Source organism: Pogona vitticeps, chromosome 5 (genome assembly GCF_051106095.1).
Source record: "Pogona vitticeps strain Pit_001003342236 chromosome 5, PviZW2.1, whole genome shotgun sequence".
Lineage (NCBI taxonomy): Eukaryota > Metazoa > Chordata > Lepidosauria > Squamata > Agamidae > Pogona > Pogona vitticeps.
The window spans coordinates 158,155,560-158,176,890 of NC_135787.1; the positions used below are offsets into that span (position 1 = coordinate 158,155,560).

The following is a 21,331-nucleotide window of genomic DNA, read 5'->3' on the forward strand; positions in this document are numbered from 1 at the left end:
ATCACATTGTTGCAGTATTTTTCCTATTGTAGTACTACATTACAGCTCTAGTTTTGTTCATTACTACCTGTCCCCTTCTCTGCCACCAGTTTGATTCCAGCCAGTTTTAGAAATCCATGTCCATGTTCTTCCCCATGTTACACATTGTACCAGCGTGCTAATTGTGCTTCATGCTAAGGATTCTTAATTAGAGTTTGAGGCTGATTAGCAAATGTTGGGTAATTTCAACAAGAATTCCAGAGTCTTAAAGCTATGAAAAAAGCTGCAGGCACAAATGCTTAATATATATATAAAGACTAAGCTTAAATTGTAGACAATATACTTAAGTCATGGTTGAAAAAGTTTCAAAATACAGGAGCATAAAAGTACCATAGAAAATACCAAGGAGAATGATATAATTACATTTTTAAAATATATGGCCTTAAGAGGCACAGTCGGGGAGTACAAAAATGCAGAGAGTAGAATGATAAAGGTGGCATTTCCAAAAAGTTTAGCTTTAACCATTATAGCCGTTAGCATATGTAAACATCAAAGTCTTTTTCCTTGCCTCCCGTGGGACAGCCTCTGTTTGTGTCATTGTGTTCTCTATAGCTTAGGTTTGCTTTGCACAATCTCCTCTAATAAATTGGATACACATCTTCTTAGGGTCCTGGGCCAGGACTACACAGCCAGTCTGGGGCATCTGTGCCAGCTTCCTCACAACTTTGGTTAAAATCTTGTTGCTTAGCGTAGCAAATCACAAGTAGAGTAGGCTCATTGAACCAGTGGGGAGATTTGATGAGTAACCCAGCAAGGGTGGAGGCAAAATTGTTCCAGTTGCAGAGGTTGCTACTAGTGAGAAGAGGGGAAGAAAGAGACTCTTTCCCCAAACCACACATATACAAACACACTGCCACTCTGCACACTAAAAATAGATTTAAGGCTAACAGAAGTGTTTGGCATATGCATTTAGAGTATTTTGGATCTGTGTTTCTGTTGCTTCTTCTTGTTATCACTGCCTGTTCTGGGACTATGTTATCCAAAGCAGTCAGTCAGATGTCATTTTAACCTGCAATTCTGTTTATTACATATATATGCATGCAGAATTGTTTAGAATTCTGGGTTGTTTTGGATGAGGCCTTGCCACTAGTGGTCAGCAGGAGCAGCTGTGCAATGCAGAGACCCATTTCATGGTTTAATTAACCTGGCATCCAAACCGAACATTCTGGCTTGTCTCTTTTTTCCAAAAAAGTTATTTCGCTGGTTTGTCATTACATGGAAACATGTAATGTATGTATGCTGACAAAAATTAAGTTGGATTTAGGAAAATAAAACAATATTGTTTGAAAGATTCCAGCAGTCTTTCACAAAGCTCCATGCCTATATGAATCTTATATTAGAAACTGTCAGTAACCTTATGAAATAATTAAAATTATAAACAGTGTCCTGAAGATTTTACATTTAAATTCTTAAACTGGGTTGGGAATAGAATTGGTGTGATAGTAATAATAATACATCTTTTTCAAGCTTTGACAATTCAGCATTTTTAATTTTAGTTTGCAGAAATAGTATACTTCTCAGGATTGTCTGTAGAACTCAGAAATGTTTTTCTTTTTAACAAACATTAAATCTTTTAAGTAGTTATTAAATAACATTATTATATTAATGGTTTAAAATAGAGAAATAGTTAAGATAATTTCATATTAGTAAAATAGTTAATTTATACAGAATGTTTAAAAGGTTATAGTAGAGAGTTTTTAAAATTCTTTTGTGTATAACAGCCTAATGGAGAAGCTCTTTTTGGCTGTTGGACAATTCTATTCATAGTACATAAACCTAATGTTATATCTGGGCCATCTTCAATTACTGACATTCAGTATATGATGTTGAAACAAATACTGTAGTGTCAAAATCCATGTAAGAATATCTGAATGTTCTCACAGGGCCCCTAATTTACATATTTCTGGAGAGACTCAGATTTGTGTCTAATGTAAAAATTTGTGTCCATTATAAAAACCTTCTATTTCATATATTTATTTATTTGATTTATATCCCGCCCATCTGGTATATTCTACCACTCTGGTCGGCTTCCAACAAAACACATATACATTGAATGACACAAAAGCATTATAACATAATCAATAACAGAAGCAGGGCAAAATACTGTATATATATTAAAAATAATAATGGATAGCAAGAAATAGATTTCTTCTATATAAAATCTTGGTTCTTTCTATATAAAATCTTGATTTTATTATAACATACAACTTCAGTTTAAACAGCATAAAACTTATGATTAGTAATTTTAAAAGATTTAAAAAACTATTTCCCTTTAGTAAAAGGCTATTTTCTTAGCAAAAAGCTATCAGATAAACTCATTCAGTCATTTAAAAAATTCTATTGCAACCCTCGGAGGGTCGGGGAGGGGGAGTTGCTATAGTCTATAGGAGTTCTATCTCCTTGACCAGGCTTCCTATCCCTTTGAGAGGAGGTCTCGAGGGCCTGTATTGTGTGTTGGGCTCGCAAGACAAGTTAGGGATTCTGTTGGTGTACCGCCCACCCTGCTGCGTACCAACAATCTCCCTGCCTGAGCTGACAGAGGTAGTCTTGGACCTGGTGTTGAGGACTCCCAGGCTGTTGGTGCTGGGGGACCTCAACATTCATGCCGAGGCTCCCTTGACTGGGGCGGCTCAGGACTTCATGGCCACCATGACAACCATGGGGCTGTCTCAGTGTGTCATCAGCCCAACTCATGAGAAGGGCCATACCTTGGACCTGGTTTTCTCAACGGGACTGGAAGATGGTGGTTTGGATGTGGAGGGGTTGGTTGTGACCCCATTGCCATGGTCAGACCACTTCCTGGTCAAGTTTAGTCTATTAGCTTCTTCTTCCCTCTGCAAGGGTGGGGGATCTATTAAGATGATCCGCCCTCGGAGACTAATGGATCCAGATGGATTCCTGAATGCTCTGGGGGATTATCCGTCTGATATGGTCGGCGCTCCTGTCGAAGCTCAGGTCACCCTATGGAATAAAGAGATGACCCGGGCTGTTGACACGATTGCGCCTAAGCGCCCTCTCCCTGCTCGCCAAGCCCAGACAGCCCCTTGGTATGCTTCTGAACTGCGGGCGATGAAGCGAGAGGGGAGATGGCTGGAGCACAGGAGGAGGAAATCCCGCTGGGAGTCCGACCGAACACGACTTAGAGCCCATTATCGGGCCTATTTCGTGGCAATACGGCTGGCGAAACGGCAATATTTCTCCAGCCGTATTGCTTCCTCAGAATGTCGTCCAGCCGAGCTGTTTCGGGTGGTCCAGGATCTTCTTCAACCGGGAAATCCGGTGGAGGTCCTGGACTGCTCATCAGCTCGCTGTGATGAGTCTGCCATCCATTTTGAGGAAAAAATCGCTCAGATTCACAGTGGGTTGGACTCCACAGTTACTGCAGAATCAGAGGATGTGTCCAGCACACCGTGCTTTGGTCAGGTATTAATGGATGAGTTTCAGTTGTTGAGACCTGAGGATGTGGACAGGGTGCTTGGATCTGTCCGTTCTACCACAACTCCGCTCGCCCCTTGCCCATCCTGGCTAATTAGAAGATCAGCCAGGGGGGTTCGCACCTGGGTCCAGGAAGCCGTGAACGCCTCTTTGAGAGAGGGAGTGGTCCCTACCACCTTGAAAGAGGCAGTAATTCGACCACTTCTTAAAAAGCCAAACCTGGACCCAAGGCTGGTGGCTAACTACCGACCAGTAGCGAACCTCCCTTATTTGGGCAAAGTGTTGGAGCGGGTTGTGGCTGGGCAACTCCAGGCGCTGCTGGATGAAACGGATTTTCTGGATCCATTTCAATCGTGTTTCAGGCCGGGTTTTGGTACAGAGACTGCCTTGGTCGCCCTGTATGATGACCTTTGCCGGGAGAGAGACATGGGGAGTGTGACCCTGTTGATACTCCTGGACCTCTCAGTGGCTTTCGACACCATCGACCATGGTGTCCTTCTGGATAGGCTGGCTGGGTTGGGAGTTGGGGGCACTGTTTTACAGTGGTTCCGCTCCTTCCTGGCTGACCGTGTCCAGAGGGTGGTGCTGGGGGACAGTTGCTCTGCCCCATGGCATTCATGTCATGGGGTTCCTCAGGGCTCGATACTGTCCCCCATGCTGTTTAACATCTACATGAAACAGCTGGGAGAGGTCATCAGGAGGTTTGGGCTGAGGAGTCAGCAGTATGCAGACGACACTCAGCTCTACCTCTCGTTTTCCACCAATCCAGGTGAGGCGGTTTCTGTGCTGAACTCGTGTCTGGACCTGATAATGGACTGGATGAGGGTCAATAAATTGAACCTCAATCCAGACAAGATGGAAGTGTTGTTAGTGGGTGCTTCGCCAGACAGGCTGGAGGGCCATTTCCAGGCCATTGCACTCACCCTAAGGGACAGGGTCCGCAGCTTGGGGGTGCTCCTGGACCCCAGTCTAACACTGGAAGCCCAGGGGGACTCGGTGGCCAGGGGCGCCTTCCTCCAGCTGCGGAAACTATACCAGCTACGGCCCTACCTGGACGAGCGGAGTCTCAAGACAGTTACACATGCACTGGTAACATCCCGTATAGATTACTGCAATGCGCTTTACGTGGGGCTGCCTTTGAAGACAGTCCGGCGACTGCAACTTGTCCAAAATCGAGTGGCGCGGCTGGTGAGTGGTGTGGCCACCAGGGAACATATCAAGCCGATTCTGTATAAGTTACATTGGCTGCCAGTTGCTGCCCAGACCCAATTCAAAGTGCTTGTTTTGACATATAAAGCCCTAAACGGCTTGGGCCCTGGATACCTGAAGGACCGCCTCCTTCCATATGAGCCTACCCGGCAGTTAAGATCTATCCAGGGGGCCCTTTTGAAAGAGCCGTCCCTCAAGGAGGTAAGAGGGACGGCTTGTAGACAAAGGGCCTTTTCGGCAGCTGCCCCCAGACTATGGAATGCCCTCCCGACTGAGATTCGTCTGCCGCTGACACTGATGATATTTCGGCGCCAGGTCAAAACCTTCCTGTTCCAGAAGGCTTTTAACTGAAATAATATTAGCTGTGGGTCTGATGGCAATTTTATATATATATTAATTGTATTTTAATTGTTACATATCTTTATTGTATTTTAAATGCTGTAAGCCGCCCAGAGACCTGTGGGTAGTGTGGGCGGCATATAAATTAAATAAATAAAATAAATAAATAAATAAATATTACTTATAAAAACAAGCTGAGCACACCATAAGCATAGTAAATAATTCACATTGCATTAGATAATTCCCACCCACTTTCCAGCAGAGATTTCTCCCCGGTTTGGAAAAAAAAGGTGTCTGTATCCTTTGGGATATGTTCTGAACGTGATAAAAATCTCTTTTTTTATACTTTAGATGTTTTGGATTAATCAAAACATTCTAATATAGAACTTTGGCTTTCCTGTGTGGAAATGATGTTCTTGAGTAGTGATCTGCTAGGTTAGCGCTCAGCTAGGCCAGCTGAACTGTAAGCTAGCCCCCACTTTTGGAGCGCCTAAGTGATGTAATTACCCTAGTACCATATTTGGACAGTACAATAACTTTTGTATGTCAATTACACGCTTTTACATTTTCCATGTTCCCTATTTAAATCTCTTAATATTTTTTTCCTTCTGTATATCTTTTCTAAAACCATATACAGTACTTGACAATGGTGAGTACAGCCTATATCTAATGTCATCCTAGCTTCTGTACACTAGTGTAACAGGATATTTTCCCCTTCTCCTCCGTCCTGCAGCCCTTTGCACGACTGAATACCCACATTTCATAGCCACTCAGGTTTTGGGGAGGGTGGATAAAAATTAATATTTTTTTAGATCAGTTTAAATCATGATTCAAATTGTGATTTAAATTAAAAATAATCTTTCATTTGAATAATCAGAAACTTGATTTAAAAAAATAGTGATTTAAATCAAATCCACCCTGGTTTTGAGGCATTCTGCCTGATGCCTAGATATATATGTATTTGTCAGTTATCACTGTTAGTGTTAAGAGAGTCTTATATACAATTTTATAATTAATTTTTTAAGTAGCTGTTTAATATGAACATAATCATTGTATCAAAATGGCTATTATGTTTACAGATTTTTGACGTTAAGTCCAGTGATTTGTTGGCAAATATCGTTATAAGTCACCACAATACTATTCAGTATTGTGACTTTTGTCCAAATAGTCAGATGGTAGCAGTTGCTCTGTCACATTATTCTGTTGAGGTAAGTAACTATATTAATGAAAATACACATAATTACCTTTTCCCTTGATTTTTCTCGTTGCATTGTTAGATAGGTTTGCAAAGGGTAGACATAATTTAATAAAATTATAAAATGTACTTAGAACAATAGATTGTGCAGCACTGTTTACTGGTAGAATATGCATTCTGTGTATTCTAGATTTTTATTGACAGTTCTACTAGCATCGTTTTTTTCAAAAGGAATAACAGTCTATATTCTATACCATCCAACAATCCCACCAAAACAACCTATAGACTGTGCACAGCAAGAGAGTTCAGCATTTCTAAATCATTCCATGCCATGAAAAAACATCTTAGAGGAATCTTTTCCAATGTAAACCCTTTCAAAATAACTAGCTGTTTTGTCATTGTGGGAATAGAATGCAATGGTAGACAGAAGTGTCCAGAATAGCTGTCATAGTAGAAATAATTAGGTCTTCAAATTTTTCTCTTTGCTTTAGATATGGGATATTGATTCCTTGTCCAAAGTAGCTGACTGCCGAGGGCATATGAGCTGGGTGCATTCTGTGTCATTTTCTTTTGATGGATCTTTATTTCTGACTTCATCTGATGACCAGACAATAAGGGTAAGTTCATTATTTCTTCTTTGTGGCCCCTGTGAATCGACAGAAATGGGTTTTACTGCGCCTGCACAGGACTCCTCAGAATATTCTAGAGCTTAAAAAAATGTGAAATTAGTTGGACGATCAGAATAAAGGCTCTCCTTTTGACCTGAAGATTAGGGAGGAGAATGTAGAGAAACTGTCTATTGATTATTTTGATTAATTATACTAAAATATTTGTTTGGCCACTTATACGTGAAAGTCAAGTAAAGCTATGTGTATTTCAAACTGAGCGCTTTACGACGAAATCGCTTAGCGACGCTGTTTTTGCGATTGCAAAAGCGATCGCTTTGCGATGATCCCTATGGGGTATTTTCACTTTGCGATGATTGCAGGGAAGCGATCATCGCAAAGCCCCCATTTTCACACAGCTGATCGGTGGTTTCAAAATGGCCACCGGGAAAAAAACATGACTGCCCGCTGTGTTTAGGGAGGGATTTCTGGCTTTAGAGGCATTGAAAATGGCGGCGCTATGGAGGATCTTCACTCAGCTGTGGGTTTTAAGCCCATACGAATGCATTGAAGGGGTATCAATGCGTTTCTATGGGCTTTTAAATATCACATAGTGACGTTTTCGTTCAGCGATTTTTGCGGAATGAATTAACATCGCTAAGCGAGGCACCACTGTTAATGGTTAGGCTTATATATTTCTTCCAACTCGTAGTTCAGAACTACTGATAATTTTAGAAGAGTTTAAAGAATATTCAGGTTTAGGAGTAAATATTTCGAAATCAGAAATAATGTTTAAAAGGATAGATTTAAAGGAACAAAAAGAAATAGCAAAGCTGACAGGTATGAAATTAGGAATTAGGAGATTAAAGTATTTAGGTATAACAATAACAAAAAGTATTAAAAATTTGATGGGAACTAATTATAAAATAACTTGGAGAAGGATACAGGAAAAACTAAACGAATGGGATAATAGATATATAAGTATTTTAGGGAAAATAAGGGCAATAAAAATGTTTATAATACCAAAGATGTTATATCTATTTCAGGTACTCCCGGAGTACATCCCAAAAAAACAATTAGCTGTATGGGATCAAGAATTAAAAAAATGGGTTTTTGGGAAGAAGAAAGCTAGAATAGTAAAGAGGGTAATATATTCACCACAGGAAGATTTAGGGTGGGGTCTCCCACATTTGGAAAGCTATTACGAAGCTTTTCAAATAAAAATGCTATTGGAATTAGATGGGAAAAGTGTGGAGAAATGGGTAAGATGGGAGGATATAATAAATAAAGGAGTAGGTAAATTTGGAATATTTACACAGAAGGTTAAAAACGACATTAAAAATACAATAGGCCCAAGACAGACAGCACTAACAATATGGGGGGAAAGGCAACTTAATTGGATGCCAAGTCTTTCCAAATGGACCCCACTAGAATCTCTAGGTGAGGATTTGAAAATTGAGAAAACTTTTTGGAAGAAACTAAAAGAAACTGGCTATTATAGAGTGAAGGATTTATATAACCCTCAGGGGACACAGATTCCGGCACAAAATGTAGTAGGACAAGTTGGAAGACAATACTGGTTACAGACTATGGCTTTATATAATATTTTGAAACAGAGAAGGTATTCTGGAATACTAAATAAAGAGGATACCCCGCTAGAAAAACTATATAATAATAAAGAGGATAATAAGAAGGGTATTGCAAGGAAGTTGTACAACTTGATAAATACAGATAAAGATTATATGATTGGGACAATACAAACGAAGTGGGAAAGAGAAATGACATTGTCAGCATACGAAATAGATGGGTTAATGGAAGGCATATTGGAAATCAAAATGGATAAATTTAGAGAATTGGAGATGAAATTAATATTGAAATGGTATAGGACACCCCCTCAGTTGTCTTATATGATAAAAGGTTTGAATTCAAGTTGCTGGCATTGTAAGAGGAGTAAGGGATATTATGCACATCTTTGGTGCGAATGCCCTAAGGCTATTGAATTTTGGCAGCTGATTTTAGAAAAGGTGAACGCCGTGTGTAATATTAAATTGCAGCTGACTGGGAAAATCTTGTTTATGGGAGTTCTGGGGAATAATAAAGTAAAAAAACCTAAACAGAATTTATTTAAAGCTATGATTATAGCAGCACATGCAGTAATAGCTTATGGGTGGAAGGATGCATCAAAATGGACTTTGGAAAGATGGAATTGGTATTTATATGAATGGATTCAATCAGACATACTGTCGATTTTGACACAGGATAAGGTATGGGAAGAAAAAACATTAGAGATAAGAAAGAAATGGTCGGGATATGTAAGATGGGTAAGAGAAGGGGGGGCCAATAATGTTATATTGGTTAAACTCCAAAAGGTGTGCTCATGGTTGCAGATTTAAAATTAAATGGTCTTTTTTTTTTTGGGGGGGTGGGATAAGGGGGTAGAAATAAATAGGAAAATGATGACTATGTAAAGATAAGAGAAATGGTTATGTATGGATATGTTAATTAAAAAATTAAAAATAATAATAAAAAAAAATATATTTCTTCCAACTACAAAATGAATTCCCAAACTGATTTGCAGAAATGAATAATATATTTAAAAAATTAAAAACATAAGAATCTTCCTGGAATTACTCATCCTAAATAAGAATCCTAAATTCAGATATCCAGTTTATGTGTCTGCAGAGTCTTAAGTGTTGACTTTGTACAACTTGTGTTGTATCAGTTATTCTCTTTTCAACAGATTTGGGAGACAAGTAAAGTATTCAAGTCCTCTGCCATTGTATTAAAACGTGAAATAGATGTTTTGTTTCCAGACAATGAGGCAATCATTTTAGCCATTGACAGTTCAAAGTATCTGCAAGTAAGTATGTATATTTGAACATTTTACTTCCAATGAGTAGTATAATCAGGTTTGGATTGGTTTGGATATTACTTCAGGCTTCAGTGACTTACCAAAAGCTAGACTTCTGTCCATCATCTATAAGCAGAAACAATGCAGATGATATGCAGATGATAAATTACATCTTATCTAATTTACAAGACTGTTCTCAGAAAGAATGATGTAACAATGGTAAAAATTATGAGTTGCATATACAGTCTTCAGTTGGCCCAAACAAATCCTGTGTGGATTTTGACATGCTTTTTCATTCGTTTGCTGCTATGTTTCTGCAATGGCATTCCTGCAGATATCTGGAAAAATTGTTATGTTCAGAAGCTATCATACCTTCAGCAACCTTTTTTTTTTTTTTTTGCAAATTTGACAAATATTGATCTTCTGAATCCTACACATCAGAATGATGATAAAGCATAGAATGCAATTTACTTCTTAAAAAATGTACTTACAGAACACCTATTTGGACAATTTTATTACCTTGGCTTTACACGTGTGCTCAGTCACAAATTGGATTTTGAACTTTCCATCTGACTCATGAGTTAGTAGCCTAGGTATAGGGGATCATTTACTGACTTTGTGCCTATTAAGATATAGACTTATATCTACTGAGATTCTTTACCTTAGGCAGATTAATCTTTATATGTGAGAAGAAAGTACAGTGTTGCTTCAAACAATTGTGGTTACGGTCCTTCACTCAAAGAAGTTTTTCTATCCTGAAAGTGAGGTGGGAACAAGCACTGAAGTTGCATTTGAGATTGAAGTAGTTTATGAACAGGTTGGAACTATACATTTTTTTAAAAGTATCAAAAGAAGAGATTGTCAAAGTTCCTACATCCAGTAGGTAAACTGCTAAATTCGTACTTCTTATTACAGTTTTTTATTCATTCTCCCTTGGGAATCTTCATAGGATTGTCTGTAGATACTCTTTCATTACAATTACATGCCTTTTTATTTAGCATTGGGATATGAAACAATTAATCAAAAGCAAAAACCAATACAAGAATAAAAGTCAAATTCTGGGCACTTAGATGGCAAAAATAGATGTCTGTTTCTAATATTTAATATGTCAATGTCACTGTAACGATCACCTCTCCCTAAAGAGAATATGATGCTTGGACAGGGAGTCACTGTGGGCGCAAAAGTACGACCTTTATCTCTGAGGTAGGTCCTTTAGGCCTCAGAAGTGTGTAGCATAAGACATGTGGACTATCCTGACCTTAAAAGAAAATCTTTGCTTACTTTCTAAGTAACCAAGGATTGACTTTGTGCTTCCTTAGACAGCACGATGGCCTTGTAAAGCAGGACTTCTTAAATGTAATAGCAACTTAGTGACCTTCTCAAATCTCCACTGAATGTAGGTGTAAGTCCTGCTGTTTCAAGAGACAAGTCCTCTGTAAGAATTATATTTGTTTTTATTAAGAAAATAAAAGAATTTCATTAAAATACAGTTGTTGCTGCAAGGCATAAGCATTTAACACATCCACCCATTACAATAAAGCTGCTATTTCTAAATAAAATAAGAACAACTACTTCTCTACTGCTAAGTAATCATTCTGACTTCTAAGCTAGGGTATTCACACCCCTTCTTCTTGAAAAGAAGAACAAACCTCTGTGTTTGTGAGGTAGCCTTACAAGGAGGCTACCAAATTCATAGCTTAGAACTATTGGATTTAAGGTTCTTCTTCATGGCCTCTGTGAATCACACCCTGGGTGATCTGCGCCTGTGCGGAGCCTCATCAGAAAGTTCTAGAGCTTCTGCAGTAGCAAAAAACACATTAGAATAAGGCCCTTCCCCCCTCGTATAAGTACCTTGGCTCCAAGGCTCCCCTTTTAGTTTCTTTCAACTGCTGTGTTGAGAGCCTCATATTTCTGCTTCTGTGAGTAAAAGAGAAAGAGAGTTTATTCTTGATTCCTTCCTGTTATCAATCTTTTTCCCTTTAAACGTTTAGATTAAATTCATTATTATCAGAGATTTTTTCCTTTCTGCTTCGCTCGGCCTCCGGCTGCAGCAACCCCCCCCATCATCGCCTTTTATCCTCAAATTATTTTTCTCCTATTCATAGCCCCTTTGAGCCTGTTTAAACACTGTTTACCACTCTCCGACGGCCACACCAAGTGTCTTTTTTGCTTGCTAGAGGCACACCAGATGTCCTCCTGCCAGCATTGTAAGAACTTCAAGCGTGGAATCCTCCGTCCTCGCTTATCCAGATTAAAACTCCATCTTTGGGAACAATCGCTTCAACCAACCGAAATGGCCAACCTCCTTGTAAGGCTACCTCACAAACCAAAGCAATGGAGAAGGCTCTTTCTGAAGCCTCTGAACAACATACCACACCATCCCACTGCGATGCTCCACCCACTTCATCTAAAACTTCAAAAATCCATAAATCGAAGTGCTCGATACCAAAATCCTCAATATCGAAGCCCTCCACTAAACATCGAATGTCGACTGAAGCCTCTTCGATCCCGGAGACCTCTCTGCCTAAAAGGCCTAAAAAGCATAAATCTAAAGCTGCAGTCATCTCTCAGCAACAAACCGCCGAATCAATCTCTATTGGTTCACCTTTTGAAGATGATGGAATTCCCTCTCATCAACCCTGCTCCCGATCACCGGAATGGGATTACAGAGTTGATCAATTAACATCTTCTCCTCCCAGTCCTCAACACTCTGTTCTTTCGAGCAACCATTCCATAGTTGCTTCACTTGACAGGGTCGGCTCCGAACAACAACTAGAGACCATACCTTATTCAGTAACACTATGACCACCTGGAGCCCCTATTTCATCACACGTGGCTCAGACCCACGTTCAGCACTCTCATCAGGTTGCCATTTGCCCCAACCAGTGCTTGACCAGACAAACTGCAACCGCCAATCAGCCAGTTGCTCTGTCCAGCTCAGCCATACCTTCTCAATCTTAGCAGCCATCGTTGTCAAAACAGCTATATCGCCATGACCCACATGGACTCCAATCTGCTCCCTACCTGGCACCTAAAAGATCCAGGACAGTCAAGCAGTTTTCTTCTACACGCGAGGCTTTTACAGCTCCAGCCTCCCGATATTTTCCCGCTAATCCAGATGAGGGGAATCATTCCTCTCACTCAGCATCTCCAGCGCCTATATACTCCACTGCCTTACCAGCTCTTCAACAACCTCCATTTCAACATCGTCGAGACAAGGCTCTGATATCGATGATCCCCAATATCCATCCTGATCCATCGACACTCATTCTGCCCCTCTATCGACATACGATTTCCGTTAACCGATAGAACCAAGCCATCAAACTCAACATCACCAAGTTTGACACGGACATGCAACTACAGTATATCAAACAACATCCATGGACACTTGAATGACATCTCTGGTATCGAAAATCCTCGACACCTACAAATGCCCATGGACATACAGGCTCCATTTGTATGTCGAAAAGTTCGTAAGTCGAAGTACCATTTTCCATTGAAAAGCATGGGAACGGAATTAATCCATTCCAGCATTTCAAAAAATTACCAAAATAAAAATAAAACCACAGAAACATAACACCTCAGTCCAAACCCACCCTCCAAAACCCACCCAAAACAAGTTTTTTAAAAAGAACATACCAGTCTGAAGCCTCCTGGCGCTCTGCTGCCTCTGCCGGGGGCGAGCAGCCAAGCACCCGGCCAGCTGACCGCTGCCTCCAATTGCAGTAGCGGGAGACCCCCAGGAGGTCTCCAATGGCGCTGGGGAAGCTCCCCCAGGGCTTCTCTGCCGCCATCAGAGATCTCCTGGGGGTCCCCCGCCACCGTGATTCGTGCCCTCAGGCTTTCCCAGGGAGTAGACCAGGCTTACCAGGGGAAGCCCTTGCCTGGTATGCCCACTCTACCAGGCTTTCCCGGGGAGTAGACCAGGCCTACCGGGCAAAGCCCTCCTGAGGGCTTCACCTGGCAGGCCCGGTCTACTCCCTGGGAAAGCCTGAAGGTGCTGATCGCGGTGATGGGAGACCCCAGGGAGGTCTTGCCCGCCACCATGGGAGACCTCGCTGGGGGGTCCCTGCCGCCACGATTGGCATCTTCGGAGGTCTCAAAGGGCTTTCCCACCGACATTGGAGGAAGTCATTTGAGACTTCCAAAGGCAAAAAGGCAGGGGGAAAGGGTGGGAAATTGGAATTTCCTGCCCTTTCTCCCAGCCTTTTTGCCTTCGGAGGTCTCAAACGGCTTCCTCCGATGTCAGAGGGAAAGCCCTTTGAGACCTCCGAAGGCGCCGATTGCTCGGTTTGCAAAAAATGGCATTGACTTGCGAACGGATCCTTGACCTCGTTTGTAGGTCGAGGCTCTGTTCGCAAGTCAATTTTTGTGAACGGAGCCATTCGTAAATCAAAAAGTTTGTATGTGGGGACGTTCGTAAGTTGAGGGTTGACTGTACTGTGACACTCAACCTATTGACACTGAAGTCGACTCCCAATGTGTTCCCGATTATTCCTATCACAGATCCAGTCCTCAGACGCCATCAGTATTACTTACCTCACCAGAATCCAACCATGTCGTTGCCGGCCCACCATCACCGGCGGAAGACTTCCAAACTTACACCCAACTTATGATCCATATGGCTAAGTCTCTCATTCTCCAAATCCACCATCCGACAGAACCAGCCAATCATCTATACAACCCAATCTCTAAAGATACAACTGCTCCAGGACATATCTCGAGGGTTCCATCTCTACTGAGCACCGCTCAATGATCCTGGACAAAACCAGCCTCTTCCCATAACCATGTCTAAACAAATCAATAACCTCTACAGAGTCCATGATCCTGGAGCTCTATTTCTTCAAAAACGACCAGCTCCAAACTCTGTTTTTGTCGAAGCCTCACAATCCAGATCTCAACATCGACAAACCCTCATACCACCAAATCAAGACAGTAGAATGATAGACTCAATGGGAAGATGGCTTTATTCATCAGCAGCGTTCACTATGCATGTCACTAACTAGCAGGGAGCCATGGGTGCATATCAATGTTTCCTTTGGGACAATATGTCAACCTTTGTCTAATCTTTACCAGAAGATAAAAAAGTACTCGCCCATACCTTTCAACAAGAAGTTCTTTCCATTGCCAAACAACAGTTGCTTTCTGCTAGGCACACGGTAGATGCCACAGCAAAGTCAATGGCCACTTCAGTAACCTTACGACATTTCTCTTGGCTAAGGACAGCTGGCCTGGCTGAGGATGCCCGTGCATGTTGCATGTATCAAAGACCTTCCATTTGATGAGGCAGGCCTCTTTAATGCTGAAACTGATGATATTTTGGAAAATGTGCAAAAGAAAAGATCAGCAGCTTGGGAATTCATCCATCTTACCAACAACACCCCCAACAAAATCATTGGAGACGACCGTACAACTCATATCAAAAATTCCAATGTGATCCTCCAAAACAAACATCTTATACACACTATTTCAGAAATCAAAGAAATAAACCCTGCCAACAACCCATTACTGATTGCAAGCCCAAACATCACGCTTGATGCTCCCATGACCAAGATCGCACACCACTCCAGACATCCTGCCATCTGGAAACACCTACCTGTCTGGGAATCCATCATTACAGTACCTGGGTACTGTCCATCATCTGCAACGGCTACCCTATCCATTTCCAACTTCCTCCGGTAATACACGTCATCTCTCCACCATCTCCAACTCTACAAGCGGAAATAAAAAATTTACTCCTCAAAGACGCCATATAACCCATCTCACAACACAACAAAAGGTTTTTCTCTCACTATTTCACCGTACCCAAAAAGGACGGGGGTCTTCACCCTATCTTAGACCTACAAGAGTTAAACAAATACATCATTACCACAAAGTTCTATATGGTTACCCTCAAATCAGTTCTCCCTTTACTCCACAAAAACAACTGATTAACTGTTATAGATCTCAAAGACGCATACTTCCATATTTCCATACATCCCTCACACAGAAAATTCCTTCAATTTCAGCTAGGATCACAAGCCTACCAATTCAAAAGTCTTTCTTTCAGCCTTGCTACAGCTCCAAGAATATTCACCAAGTGCATGGCACCGGTAGCTGCTTACCTCAGGTTGCAAAAAAGTCTCATATTTCTATATATTGATGATTGGATCCTTGTAGCTCATTCCCGTCGCAAGGCCCAATGAGACACTTCACCCTTACCCTCCTTCACGATCTCAGTCTCACTGTCAACGAACAAAAATCAAATTTGAAACCTACACAAATTAATCATTATATAGGCGCATGCATAGATTCCACACAAGCTTGTGCCTTTCTTCCTCCAGACAAGAGAGAAAATCTCATTGCACTACTTTGAGTTTTCACACACACACCATGCTATGGTACCTGCTTTGACTGTGCAGCGTATACTAGGCACCATGGCCTTTATAACTTCAGTAGTGCAGCACGTACATCTCAAGATGAGATCTCTTCAGTCCTGGTTTCTTACCCTCTTCGGCCCGCTCACAGACCTTCCTTACACACTTTTAAGGGTCACCCCAGCACCCGCCTCCCAACTTCAGTGGTGGCGTTTTCCTCCCAACCTATCCGTCAGGCAGCCGTTCCGACAGCCACAACCACAAATAAAGGTCACCACCGATGCCAGCCTCACAGGCTGGGGAGCTCACTGCAGATCTCTCAAAATCCACACCAAGTGGTCTTCCAGAGAGAAATTGCTTCCCATCAACAAATTAGAGCTGTTGGTGATTATAAAAGCTTGCAAAGCTTTCAGAAATCTCCTCACTAGCAAGATTGTAACAATTGCCACTGACAACACCACGGCAATGTACTATACAGTCAACCCTCGACTTACAAACGGCTCGAGTTACAAACATTTCGACTTACAAACCACTCTGATAGAAAAATATTGACTCGACTTGCACACTTAGATTCGAGTTACAAACCAAAAAAAACGTGTTTGAGGTGGGGAAAGCATGAAGTTTGAACTTTCAGTTAACCGTTGGCCAGTGAAGAGGGTGCTTATCTACTTCCTCGCTCTTCCCAGCATTTTGAGAGTGGATTTGGAGACAGTCTTCAGACTGCCTGATACTGCCTGGTATTGCTGGTATTGCCTGGTACAGTGCGGTATGGACTGTATTTTTATTTTTTGGCGCTTTTTTAATTTTTGATTTTTGGATTTTTAAAAGGTGTTCCCTCCCTCCTTTGCTGCCCCCCCTTTCCCCAAAAGGTGCTTGTATTGGCTTGTCTTGATTTAAAAGGTGCTTTTCAAGGTGATCTGTTGTCTGAAAGGTGCTTGGTTTTTTCCAGAAGGTACTTGTCTTGGCTGAAAATGTGCTTTTCAGGGTGTTCTGTTGAAAAGGTGTCTGTTCCCTCCTTCTCTCCCTCATTTCTTTCCTTTTTTTTTAACCTAAGTCATTTTAGATTAAAAGGAAAAAAAGAAATTCTGCCCCTAGTGGTAGGAACGGATTAACCAGCTTTGCCTTAGTTCCTGTGGGAAATGCCCCTCAACCTAAGAACCAAAAACAGCCGGAACAGATTAATTGGTTTTCAGTGCATTCCTATGGGAAATGCTGATTTGACTTACAAACTTTTCGACTTACAAACTGCCTTCCAATACGGATTAAGTTTGTAAGTCGAGACCCCACTGTATTCTGAAACAAGGTGGCACCCACTCTCCACGTCTCCTCTATTTAGTGGTTGACCTCTGGGAGTGGTGCCTAACACATCATATTTGTCTCACAGCTTTACACATTGCTGGTCATGACAACAACTTAGACAATCTACTCAGTCTCACAAGCTCTCAAGCTCACGAATAGGAGTGAGACCAATCAGTTTTTCTTCACCTATGCGAACGATGGGGCAAACCAACTCTCGATCTCTTTGCCTCCCATGTGAATAGGAAGTGCAAATGATACTGCTCCCAAGCCGGCACTGGCGGATACTCCCAAGGAGGAGCATTCGTTGGCCAATGGCCCAAGATTCTCGCTTACCTTTTTCTGCCATTTCCGCTTCTCCACAAGGTCTTGGTTTGCTTACATCAAGACAATTGTTATAGCCCCTTGGTGGCCGAGATAACCCTGGTTTCAAGTCCTTCACAATCTCTCATCAGACATTCACCACCTCGCTTGCCTGCCCCACCTCCTCATGCAGAACAACGCCCAAGTACTCCACCCAGACTTACCTGTTCTGCACCTGGCAGCATGGAGGATTCTGCCTCGCTAATGAATGTCCTCTGTCGATCAAAGAAGACCTCCATTAGAAAGGCTTACCTACAGTATATAATTGGAAGAGATTCAAATTTTCACTGAAGCTTCTTCATTGCCTTCTATCAACCCATCACTTGCTACTGTTCTACGTTTTTTGCTTCATCTCAAGTCTAGCCGCTTTTTCCTCTCTTCCTTCAGAGTTTACGTCTCTGCCATAGTTTCTTATCAGCCCCTAACTCTCCAGCAGCTGATTTCTTCAAGCATCCAACATTGAAACACTTTCTTAAAGGTCTGCCTCATATCTACCCAGATACCTGCCCACCGTCCCCGCAATGGTCACTAACACTAGTACTGCAACAACTTACTAAAGGTCCTTTCAAACCTTTAGCTTCAATTTTTACAACTACTTACCTTAAAAACAGTTTTCCTCATCACCATCACCTCAGCTCGATAACTAGTGAGTTAGCGGCCTTATGTCACGCCTATCCTTATTTATTTATTTATTTTATTTATATCCCGCCTATCTAGTCAATTAAGACCACTCTATGTACAGTTTTTTTTTCTGGACAAAATCAAACTATCCATGGATAATTCTTTCCTCCTCAGAGTCGTCTCTCAATTCCATCTCTCTCAGCCGTTTATCCTTCCTTCTTTCTTCCCGTCACCATCCACAAGAAATAATCCTCCATAATTTAGACGTTAGGCGATCCCTTGCCTTTTACGTCCAACGCACCCAACCTTTCAGGTGTTCACTTAGACTTTTCATAAATCACCAACCACCTAATAAAGGTTGCCAGGTGACCTCTCAAACTATATCTAGATGGGTCGCTTCAACCATTCACCTCGCGTATCAGTTGGCATGCAAACCAGTCCCAAAGGTGATTCGCCCTCACTCTACCAGAGCAGTGGCGACCTCTATGGCATTCCTACGTACTGTACCTCTTACAGACGTCTGCACCTCTGCCACCTGGGCACAGCCATTCACTTTGATCTGGCATTAGAGACTTGATCTCCGACAGAAGTCTGATGTGACCTTTGGACGTGCTGTTCTAGCCTCTACCTTGGTGTGATGCTCTGCCTCCGGGTAAGACAGCTTTTTAGTCACCCAGGGTGTGATTCACAGAGGCCACGAAGAAGAATGACAGGTTATCCGCCTGTAATTGTAGTTCTTTGAGTGGGCCTCTGTGATTCACACATCCCGCCGGTCCTCCCCACTGTCACACCATTCTGCTTAATGTAGCGACAGTTGACACAACTGAAAGGGAAGCCTTGGCGCCAAGGTACTTATATGAGGGGGTAGGGGCCTTATTCTAATATGCTTTTTGCTACTGTAGAAGCTCTAGAACTTTCTGATGAGGCTCCGTGCAGGCACGGATCACCCAGGGTGTGAATCACAGAGGTCTGCTCGAAGAGCTACAATTACAGGTGGGTAACCTGTCATTATTTAGAAGGATAATCCAGTGATTCAGAGTTAATCCGTGTATGTTGCTTGCATTGCAGCAAAAAAGCCCGCAAAACAACAACCCAAATAGTAACTGCTTTTTTGCAAGGACTACCAGGTTTTTCTTAATAACATAAATAAAATGTCATATATATCATTAGTTTGTAAAATCCATTTGGCTTTGTTGTTTGTGTGAATTAGATCTGACATGGCAATCCTAGTAGGGTTTTTTATGTATGCGAGGTGTTCAAGGGGTTGTTTCCCATTTCCCCACAAATGAATTTCCTTGTCCAAAAATGTTTGAACGCTGGACTCTACTTCCTACATCACCCTGGCTGTTTCTGTCATTGAAAAAAAAGAAATTTGTTTTTTAAAAGGTAGCCATGTTAGTCTGTATTAGCATATTAGGCAAAAAGAAGATAATTAAAAAAGAGAAGAAGGCAAAAACGTTGTGGCATCTGTGTTTGGCATTAAATTCTAAAAACCCCTGGATTCAGATTCCCATTTGCTTTGTTCTGTAACTAGCTGTTCTTAGCAGTTCTCATAGAGTTTGTAAAGATGACTGGTCATAAACAAAACATGTATTCTGCATTTCATTCATTGAAGTGTGCGTAAAATTTAATGTGTACTCTGTTTTGGAATTTAGAGTACAATGTGCACTAATGCTTTCCAATTATATGTTGTATTGTAGCTAATCAATGGAAACACAGGCCATACAGTTTATCTGACTGAAATGCAGGCATCATGCATTTGCTGTTGTTGCCTAAGTGAAGATCTGCAGGTTGCTGCATTTGGACAGAGGAATGGAACAGTAAAGGTAAGGTAGTTACGTTTTTGAATGAGAATTTTGTACTTGTGTTTTCCAGCTGAGATCATTTAAGATACTGTAAAAATATGACAAAATAGCAGTTAGGCTGTCACAGCCCAAGCCTGTAAGAACGAGTTGGAAACGAGCCATGTTTTCTTAGATTTGGTACCCTTCTTCCCAAAGAATCTAACATGTTAGCTTGCAGAGATTAATAGGGTTTCCAGTATTCATACATAGTACATTCTCCTGCTCAGTTAACTTAATGGTTTTGGTTTTTAAAAATACATATTTAACCATATGATAAATATTAGAACAGAATGACTGTCAGTTTCATGCCAATTAGGTAAGCTGTGTTTGTGGGAAATGATCCAGTGAAAAGCAAAGCATGCTTAATAAAAGAATATGTAGGTGTTATGGATTTTATGTCTCCCTATCCTAAGACCTAATGATGTAGACTATCTGAGAGAGACAAAAATGAAGCATTGATGTCTACTTTCCTCAAAATTCATTGTGTTCCATTTCGTTTTCCAGGCTGAAGTCTAATGTAGAAAATAGTTTAGAGCTAAATATTAGTTTGCTAATGTATCTCTGTATGTATGTTAGCCTCTTCAGTTTCAAGTCATGAAGGCATCATTCTTCTATGAGAGCTTTAATTCCAGTAGCTTTTGCCCAGTTATCTTCTTCCACATTTTAATGAATATTTATGTATTATATAGTGCTTAATATGTAGTGTACCACTACATGTATCTATTTTGAAAACAATACTGATTATATAAAATGTAATATGGAATACTAAATGTTATTGAGATCACAGACATATAAGTAACCTGTTGATGCTGTGCTAATGAAGAGCCTCGTGGCACAATGATTAAACTGCTGTACTACTTCCAAAACTGCTCACAATCCAGGGGTCAATCCCAGGTAGCCGGCTAAAGGTTTACTCAGCCTTCTTTCTTTCTGAGGTTGGTAAAATGAATACTCAGCTTACTAGGGGTGGCAGCAATGTGTAGCCTGCATAATTAACTTGTAAACTGTCCAGAGAGTGTTTTAAGCACTAGCATAGCATAGGCATCCTTCAGTCTCGAGAGACTATGGTAACATGCTCTGAATTGAGGAGTGTCCTCTCCAGAGCATGAAGCCCGGGTAAGGTAATATGGAGGATAGGCTGTTACCCAAGCAGCAGATCCCCCCTCTCCACATTGCTG

At 41.3% G+C, this 21,331-nt stretch overlaps 1 protein-coding gene across 1 annotated transcript in view; it reads left to right on the forward strand.

Annotated features, from left to right (window-relative positions):
• Positions 1-21,331, forward strand: part of APAF1 (apoptotic peptidase activating factor 1) — a 62,791-nt gene that overhangs the window by 31,701 nt on the left and 9,759 nt on the right. Inside the window, exons 18-21 of the mRNA XM_073000246.2 lie at positions 6,102-6,230; positions 6,709-6,834; positions 9,563-9,682; positions 20,010-20,135. Of these exons, the coding sequence (XP_072856347.2) occupies positions 6,102-6,230; positions 6,709-6,834; positions 9,563-9,682; positions 20,010-20,135 (501 nt within the window). The remainder of the gene's footprint in view (positions 1-6,101; positions 6,231-6,708; positions 6,835-9,562; positions 9,683-20,009; positions 20,136-21,331) is intronic.